At 40.6% G+C, this 8,915-nt stretch overlaps 1 protein-coding gene across 1 annotated transcript; it reads right to left on the bottom strand.

The window, feature by feature from the left end:
* Positions 1–711: 711 nt before the first annotated feature.
* dync2i1 (dynein 2 intermediate chain 1) lies at positions 712–8,634 on the bottom strand. Its single transcript, XM_029458187.1, is given in 24 exon segments — positions 712–1,559; positions 1,649–1,872; positions 1,957–2,088; positions 2,194–2,265; positions 2,267–2,294; positions 2,547–2,607; positions 2,719–2,770; positions 3,237–3,298; positions 3,425–3,538; positions 4,081–4,243; positions 4,612–4,784; positions 4,938–5,067; positions 5,154–5,242; positions 5,342–5,453; positions 5,581–5,710; positions 5,859–5,961; positions 6,076–6,307; positions 6,438–6,443; positions 6,594–6,638; positions 6,883–7,110; positions 7,290–7,357; positions 7,450–8,110; positions 8,225–8,278; positions 8,525–8,634. Coding segments are annotated over 24 exon segments (3,126 nt in total). The 5' UTR covers positions 8,540–8,634; the 3' UTR covers positions 712–1,387.
* Positions 8,635–8,915: the final 281 nt, after the last annotated feature.

The raw sequence follows: 8,915 nt of genomic DNA, 5'->3' as shown, positions 1-8,915 counted from the left end.
ATACACTAACATGTTACTTGGTGTGTATTAGGTTTGAAAATTCAACACAAATGTTATGCTATTTGGTAATACAGGCAGAGATATTAGGTAAACTAATAACAGTAAAAAGTGGGGGGAAAGTTATGGTTTCGAGTCATAATCATAAAACAACCAATAACTCACCTTTAAGCTACTCCTTGAGCTAAAGACAAACATTAGCTTAAATCAGTTTGTCTTCGGTCTTTCGTAAAGCGTTAGCTAACATACTAAAAGCTGGTTAAACTATTAAACTTTAGTTTTAACTTTAAACAAGTAGCTGTACCGGATGCAGCAGTAAGTATGTACTCAACACAATGTTAAGTTCATTTAGATTTAAATTAATAAGCAGCATAACTTTGTGCTTTCAGCTTCCTGCGTCCACGAGCTACGTCTTTGTTGCTAGGCAACGGGTTGCTCGGCTACGTCCATGGCTGCAGGTCGAACAAGAATGCAAAATGGTTTCTTAGAAAACGTCCGGGTTAGCTTTCTCATCTTCTTTGAGTGAAAACAATATAATACAAGTATCCCTATAGTTACACAGAGGGTTGTACCTGCTAATGAGGAAACTGAGGTCGTGTCCGTGATTTAAAGCGTCACGTTAAGTACTCTTTCTGTGATTTATTACTTTTAGATGTTTTATTTCACCACCCAAAATTGCTTTATCGACAATGTACAGATTCTATATACACTGAAAACCAAATTTGGGGACATTCTTTTTTTTAAATGAACTTTTCAGATTTAAAAAAATGTCCCTTTATTAAAAAACGACTATAAGATTATCCACATTTAAGATGTAAACAAAGGCTGTTTTTAGTAGCTCATCATTTGAAGATACAGTTTTCACAGAACAAATAGCATCATGTTGGAAAATACAATTTAGAGGCAACTGAAATGTTAAATAAATCAAATGTTAAAGATGACAAAATATGAAACAATTTCTTTTGTTTTTTTGGGTTTGGTTGAATTTCTAAAATCTTGGCTATGGTCCTGGTTAAACATATTGTACTTCAACCGTGATTAGGCAGGAGCATTTCAAAATTGAATAACACAAAAATATATATTCCCATAGGAGTAAATAACTACAGATATTGTAGGTTTATTGTATAAAAATATTTTACAATAATCAAACAGTAGAAATATTTACATCAACAAACATTTAAATTATATATATTTTTATAATGTATTAATGAAGATAATTAAATGATATTCTGTCCCTGTAAAGGATCGTTGGTATTCAGCCACATTCATGTTAAATTATCAAACAAAAACAGATTGATCTTTACGCTCTTCCAGAGTTTTAAAATGCAGTAAATCATTGGAATTAACACAAACACATCTGCCTAAATGCAGCCACACAAGATGCGGTGTTTCAGAAGGCTTCGGTCATCATACTCTCCAACTTCTCCTCCACTGCAGCATCGGACACCGTAAAACCTCTTGTGAAATACTGCATTTCTATCTTTCCTGACTCGTGTGACAGTGCTATTCCTGAATATGTGTTCTGTTGTCCTGAGTCTCCAAACACTGACATGGCTGTCACCCTGAAAAGAGAGCAGAAATTGTACACGACGTATCAACATAACAAATCTAAAATAAAATAAAATGATCCTTCATGTCTGTCTGGTGTTACCTGTCAGAATCCATCCTTTCGGTGGCCACAGGCTCTGCGTCATTTTTCAGCAGGTCCCATATGTGGAGGTTAGAGGCTGCATCGAGCACACAGAAGACTGTGGGTCTGGTTTGAGCCCACTGCAGTGAGACCACCGGTTCACCAGCTGTACCGTTCCTCCACTCTGCCACAGGCTGCTCGTGACTTACTGCGTGCAGCCTGATGCTGCCATCCCCACAACCCACCTGGCATGAGGACATATATAGTTCATATATTATATAGTTCATTCTTCTTTTAGCTTATCTTTTATATGTATGGTAATTAGTTACCAAGAACAAGTGTTTCCTGAAGGGAGAAAAGTGGATTGATGTGACATCGACAGGTTGGACTCCGGCCTCCTGAAACCTGTAAAACTTTGGCGGAGCCTTCAAACCATGACTCGTTCCATGATTGACCAGACCCTATAAATAAATGATATTATTGACCCATCACAACATGACACAAAACAACCGTGGGGAATTTGGTTGGAAATATTTTCCGAACCTCTTGAGGACGGTTATGCTTACCATACTGGTGCCGATAAAGAAGTGATTGGAGTCTGTTGGAAGGAATTTTAAGAGAAGCGTCTGTAACGGCCCATGTTTTCGCTGCATCTCGTTGTGATACCCTGAGAGCCAGACGGACCGAGAAAAGCCAAACCGGAGGTCAAAGGTTACCACATGCTCAGCCAAAAACAAACATGACACTACATCACGTGTTCCCATCAAATGTTGTGTTGAAATAAACGAGTGCATAACAAACAAGATCGTGTGACGACGACAGAACAGCTGTGTTCCGCCGGGAAAAGACATTGTGGGGTATTTTGAGCCCAGTGGTTGGCAGTGACGGATGATCAACACAAGCTATTTACCAATCTCACCTCTCAGCAGTGAGGAGGTGGGAGCTGTGAAGTAACTTTACTTTGCCCCCGGGCCTGAGCCCTGCATGAGAGAGAGAGAGAGAGAGAGAGGCTGAAGCTGGTTCCACATGTGTGTGAAAGATGAGTATGTTCTTGGAAAAAGAGAGAGTGCTCTAGAACAGGACTGCCTTACCTAGATCTGTGGGAGAGCCGGCCTCGTTGGCTTTTGGGAGTTCCACTACCACCTAAAGGACACAGAGAGGAAATCATTCAAGTCCATCAGTGCATTTCTTTGCTGGTTGTGTAGAGTTTTAAATCCTCCCCGTCCACAGGCTTTCAACATGTGCCATTCTGAACCTGCTACAGAAAAAAGTTAGCTTGGATTTAATTGAATTTGGATTTTGTAACTCCTACCATTAATATAGGTCTTACTTTTATTTAGGCTGTACGTTTTGGAACTACATATCCCATCATTTTGGGGTTTCTAAAAAGGTTTATGGTCATTTATTTGCGATAAATAAGATAATAAATCAGAGATAATGATATCCTCTGGAAGTCACGCTGGATCTAAAAATACACATATGGTCCTGTCCTCACCAGTATCTTCGCCTTACCACACTCCCTCTATTCACACCCTTCGACTTTCGCGCACGCGCCTCTGCCGTAAGGAAAATACAGTATATGTAGGATCTACTTTGTTGTCCAACTTACCCAGAAATTTAAAACCCCAAATTCATCCAAAGAAGCCAGCTGGAATGACAACCCCGACGACTCTGGGTTATGAAACAGAATAACAATTAAATATAAATCCAACTGTGAATGGCAGAAACACATGGCGCATTTATAAAAACGATACCCAAGATCTTAAATCAATGTGTTAATCCTATACCATTCCATACCTTCCTCAGATGCTAAAAGAGGGACCTCTGGTCTAAGCCCCCCGGCTACGGTGGAGGGGACGGCTTCTACAGACGTCACAGATGAGAAATGGCCCGAGGCGGCCATCACTGCATCTGCGTTGACAAGATGACAAAAGAGAGGGTATCAGCACACACTGAATGCACACTACTGTTACTGTTAGGTAAGAAAACAGCCTCTGAACTTTAAGTGAGAGGAAGGGCAGCGGCTGTCCTGATACACCTTATACAGTAAATAAGGATGATCTGCTGACATTCATTGACAAAGATGACCAGCTCAAAGATCAAGGGGCTTTCTACTCTTAACATAAAGGCAGACAAAAAAAGACCCTATAATATATTAACAGAAACCCTGAGGAAACAACCACCTTCTTTATGACTAAATTGTGGAACAGAGGAGAAAGCAGAAAGAAAAAGCATTAAAAAAGTGTCATATAAAACAAGGGAAATTAAAATTATATTACTGCGTTAGACCAAAAACAATATTCCTGCCTTGGTTGGACAGTAAAGTTTTTTCTATTCTATAATATGGCATAAGTGATTGTTACATCTTTGGGAAAATCTCAGTTTTAAACTCAGTAAAAACAAACAGCCATGTCCATGTATTAATAATACAATCGATTCTCATTGAACCATACCAGTGGAGAAGGTAGGCTGTCGGAAGGTCCACTCATCCTCTCCGATCTTCAAGCGGTAATGTTCACTCGTGTGCTCCCTCAGGTCCCACAGCACCACAGAGCCCACTGATGTTCCTGCAAACACCAATATGGCCTTTCCAGGGCTGAAGCAACAACACTGCACCTGCAGCGGTGAGCATTAAGAGGGGGTTACTGTCAGTGTTTGTTGGAGGCGTTTGTGGAAGTTGGAGGAGAGGAGGCTTTGGTTCCTCTGGGACTTACTGGTAGAATAGATCTCAGGTCGGAAAATTGTTTTTTGTCGCGTGTGGCATTTTAAGACTGAATTTTTTTGGCATGAAAATGACACTGCAGTTTTAATTGTAATTGTTATTTGCCAGACGATTAATGTTTAGTATGTAAATAAACTCACTCATGTCAAGTTCTGAAGTCACTAAAATGTCCTAAAAGTTTCAATATTTATGGTGATTTTACTAAGTGTTATTTATTACAACTAAATTAGCTACAAATGAAAAAAGACCTTGAGAATGTCACCTCAGATTCGTAGATAAGGACTTTTTGAGGTCTGGACGGCTCCCAAATGTTCCAGATGCAGATAACGGTGCAGCTGTCAAGACGCACGGCACTGGGCTTCGTTGTAGGGCTGTGGACTGACATCATGGTGTGCCTCTGGACCTCAGAGAAGTGCAGCAGGCTGATGCGGCGACCTGAAATCAAAAATGGTGCAATATGCGGTGGTTTATACAGCATATTCTGAACAACTGATATGATCCATAAAGTAACAATACAAACTAACAACTGATGAAATACTAATTAAAATACACTAGTTTGGCAGTACAATTAGTGGTTGTGGTGTTTACCAATAAGAAAAGGCAACTTAGTGTTGAGCTGTAAACTTCCATCGCTGAAAGACAGCGTGTCTGCTTGAGACCTCTGCTTCCTCAGGGATTTCCTCTCAGCTCCATCCTCTTCCAACAGCACAACCATGACCTTGATTGAGTCACAAAAGACAACAGACGTTAGATTTGGTCACAAAAAAAAACCTCCACGTAGGAAGTAAGGGTTAAAACAATAACCTGAGAGGCTGAGCGCAGAAACGCTGTCAGGCGCTGGGAATCAAAGTTAATGTCACTTCTGTCTGGCGCTTCCCGGGAGAGGTTTGGATCTGTCAAAAACAAAGACACTGTTATTGAACTCGACATGGAAACACAGGAGTTCATCTGAGAAAAGAAATATATTTTTGACAGGCTTTTCCCTCCTTTACCCCCACAGGCTCCTTTGTGCTCCGGAGGATGCTGCGTCCACTTCTCACACACCTCTATCTCCTCTGTCTGGATGTCTCTGTCTGCATTGTCCTCATTACACTGCACGTATGCCTGGCAAGGAACACGTTATTTAGACATGGAAGTATAGCAGTGTTTGACGGGAAAACGTGTAATATTTTTCTCTTTTATCATTTGGTTACAGGTATGTGTTTAAAGTAAAAGAGTAATAAACACTGACCTGCTTCGTGTTTGCGGTTCCAAAGGTTCTGATATACATGTCATATTCATTCACAGGTGGCAGATCCAAAAGGGACACTGTCATGGAGAAATCCAGATCAATTAAGCGTAGAAGCTCTGTACTGCGTTTCCTGTAGTCAGAAAGAAGAAGTACACATTGAAGGTACAATTAAAGAACACGTACACACTCTGTATAATCATAAAAAGGGAGTCACCATGAGTATCCTATCATATCACAAAACCATTTAACACAAATAGGTTTTTTCCAAGTTAACTTACTTCTGTTTTGTGGCAACTTTCTTGCTGACTTCACGCTGCTTTGCGGCGACAAAGTCGATAAACTTCCCGCGTTGGGAGTCTCTACTCTGGTTCTTTTCTGATCCTATTAAAAGAGAAAAGATGCATTATATTCTAATTCTCACACTGTAACATGCGATAACACCAGGTGCTTTAGTTCAAATGTTTTGGGTAGGTAAGACAGAAGAAAGAACGTTACCTTTGGACAGTTTAGGACTTTCTTCCTCGTCTCTGATGGTCATTTCTCTGGATTGAGCAGTTCCGACTCTCTCGTTCTCTTCATCCATGGCTCTCTGAATAGCTTCAATTTCCTTTCTCCTTTGGGCCGTGAGCTCCTCCCTCTCTTCACCCACCTCTGGATACTGTGGCTCCTTCCCGTTCTCATCTTCATTTGCGCTCTCATCCAACTCCTCAAAATCCTCCTCATAATCCTTTCAACAGAGAAATCCCATCATTTATCACATAACAACATGTTTGAAGCAAAAAAAAACAAGATGCTGTGAAACTTCACGTCTTATAAAAATGAAAATGAATGCACTTGTAAAAGCTCCGAATACTCACCAGTTTCTTTGAACGTTAATGGATTACAACATGCAGAAGTAACACAAAAATACGTAAATGAATGTTAAAAAAACAAAAGCTTCAACATGGCGGGAACAACAGAATTCAGTTCTACAGAATGTGTCCTATTTCATAATTAGAAGGCTGTAATATTACCTCAAAGTCATCTTCGTATTCAGCCAAATCTTCGTCATTGGCAACCTGCGGACGTGACATAAATACATGAAGTAGAAGACATCTTAAATACTAAGTTTGTCCTTTGGCGTGATGCAGCACCACAGTGAAACTGAAGCTGTAAGTGCTGTAGAAGGAAAAGAGTGCATAACATGCAGTACAGACAGTATATGGCTCACACACAAAAAAAACCGCCTTTCAATCCATTAGGGAACCACAAAGAGAAAATAACATCATTTACAGTTTACAGGCAACTTATAGGTTTACAAACCTCAGTTTTAGTCTCATGCTTATGACTTTTGTCAGACGCCGATTTCTTGGAGCTGGTCGTGTCTCTGTGATGATTTCTTTCCGGTTCCTCCTCCTCTATGCGCTTTCTTTCTTTGTTTTTGTCCCCTTCCTCTCGCTCTCTGTCACCGCGATAATGCCCGACCTCTTCCCCTGACCCCTTCACGTCTCGATTCTCCCTCGATTTGCTGTCATGCTTCCGCTTTTCATCCTGGAGAACAGCAAAAAAAAAATCCACACCAGTCAAACAATGTGACCAAAGGAGGCTACATCAACCCAGACAAGTCACAAGTGAATTGCTCTTGAGCTGTGGGATATGGGTAGAATAATAATTTATTTACTTAAGATGCTAAAAAGTGATGAACAATCAATATTTCTGCAAATGCTTACATTATATGCTCTCTCTTTGTGTCTCCTTTCTCTCTCCTCTCTATGTCTTCTCTGTTCTTCTTTGTGCTCTGAAATCAGAAAGACATAAATGCTGACCCCGTACAGAAATATTAATCCTGTGAATATGGCAAGCTAAGTGTTCACACTGGTATGACTTTACCTCTTTCCTCCTTCACTTCCAAATGCTCTCTGTCTCCATGTCTCTCTCGCCTTTCTGTGTCATTCTTCTTGTCTTCATGTTCATCTTTGTGTCGCTCTCTCTCTCGATGACGATCTCTTTTCTCTCTTTCGTGCTTTTCCCTACGATCTCTTTCTCCACTTTCCTCATGTCTCCGTCGCTCCCTCTCTGTCCTGGGCTCTCTGTCCCGTTCTTCTCTTCGTCTTTCCTTGTCTCTCTCTTCCCTCCTTTTGTCCTTGCCCTCCTCATTGCGTCTCTCTCTATCCCTCTCCCTCTCTTTTTCCTTATCTCTGTGTCTTTCCTTGTCCTTCTCCCTTTCTCGCCTCTTGTTATCATCGTCGTAGCTCTTTCCGTCTACCAACTTGTCTCTTTCCCTTCTCTTCTCCTTGTCCTTGTCCCTGTCTTCTCTTTTATCCCTTTCCTTATCGCCTCTCCTATCCCGTGACCCCTCTTTCCGTCGATCTGCATATCTGTCTTTTTCAGCTTCATCTCTTCTCTCCCTTGTACTGTTCCTTGGCTTGTCTCTCTCTTGTCTGGACTCCTTGTCTGGGTCTCTGCGGGGTCTCTCTATGGATTCCCCACCACGGTGCTTTCTCTCATTGTCATCTCGCCTCCTGACGTAGTCATCACTTTGTCCTCCCTCCTTAAACAATGAGAAAATAAAACCATTTATTTTATTTGGATATCATTTTGTTGATTTATATCAATCCAGATTGAATTCCTTCTGTAATGCTTTCCTGAACTCTCAAAAACTTACCCTGATGTGTTTTCTCAGGTCAGCTGGTTTCCATGTGTCTTCCTTGGTTATTTTCTAAATAAATACATTTTTATGTTCACTTAAAGATCATTACAACGTTCATTCAAAGACAACATAAACATATTATTATGACTTCAAACCAAATCCATCCCTATCAGCAAGAAAACGTTCATTTCCTACGACAACTAACGTTAATGTTTGGTAACAAACAGTTACCACAGCGGACATGGCATTATACTGGAAAAAAAACATTTCCTAGCTTAAGTCTGCATAGGGTAAGGTCAAAGCTAAAGCACTTACCTTGTCACTATTCATTTTCTCATCTGTGGTTTTAGTTTTAAGGTCTTTCAAACGCCGAAAAGCAACTCATATTTTTGTAATAACGCCGCCATGACGGTAACTCTCTTGTGCGCAAGCGCAGTTGGTCGAAACCAAGGAGAACGCGTCACTTCAGCTTGACAACAGGCTGAATAATCAACAGCAGAGCAATCGCTGGAATCAACAGCAGTTTCTATGGCAACGGTCAATGATCGCAATGGTCACATGTGTAAGTTTCACAACACTGCATTAAAAATGTTGTTGTTTCAACGATTATAATTATTGACAATAATAGACCTGGTGCTGTTTGCTTTGTTTGGGTTCATTTCGATATTTGCTATATGTAAAACTAGTCTGTTGATTGATTTCTCTG

This window comes from Cottoperca gobio, chromosome 20 (assembly GCF_900634415.1).
Source record: "Cottoperca gobio chromosome 20, fCotGob3.1, whole genome shotgun sequence".
Classification (NCBI taxonomy): domain Eukaryota; kingdom Metazoa; phylum Chordata; class Actinopteri; order Perciformes; family Bovichtidae; genus Cottoperca; species Cottoperca gobio.
This window is presented reverse-complemented; position numbering and strand designations above follow the sequence as displayed.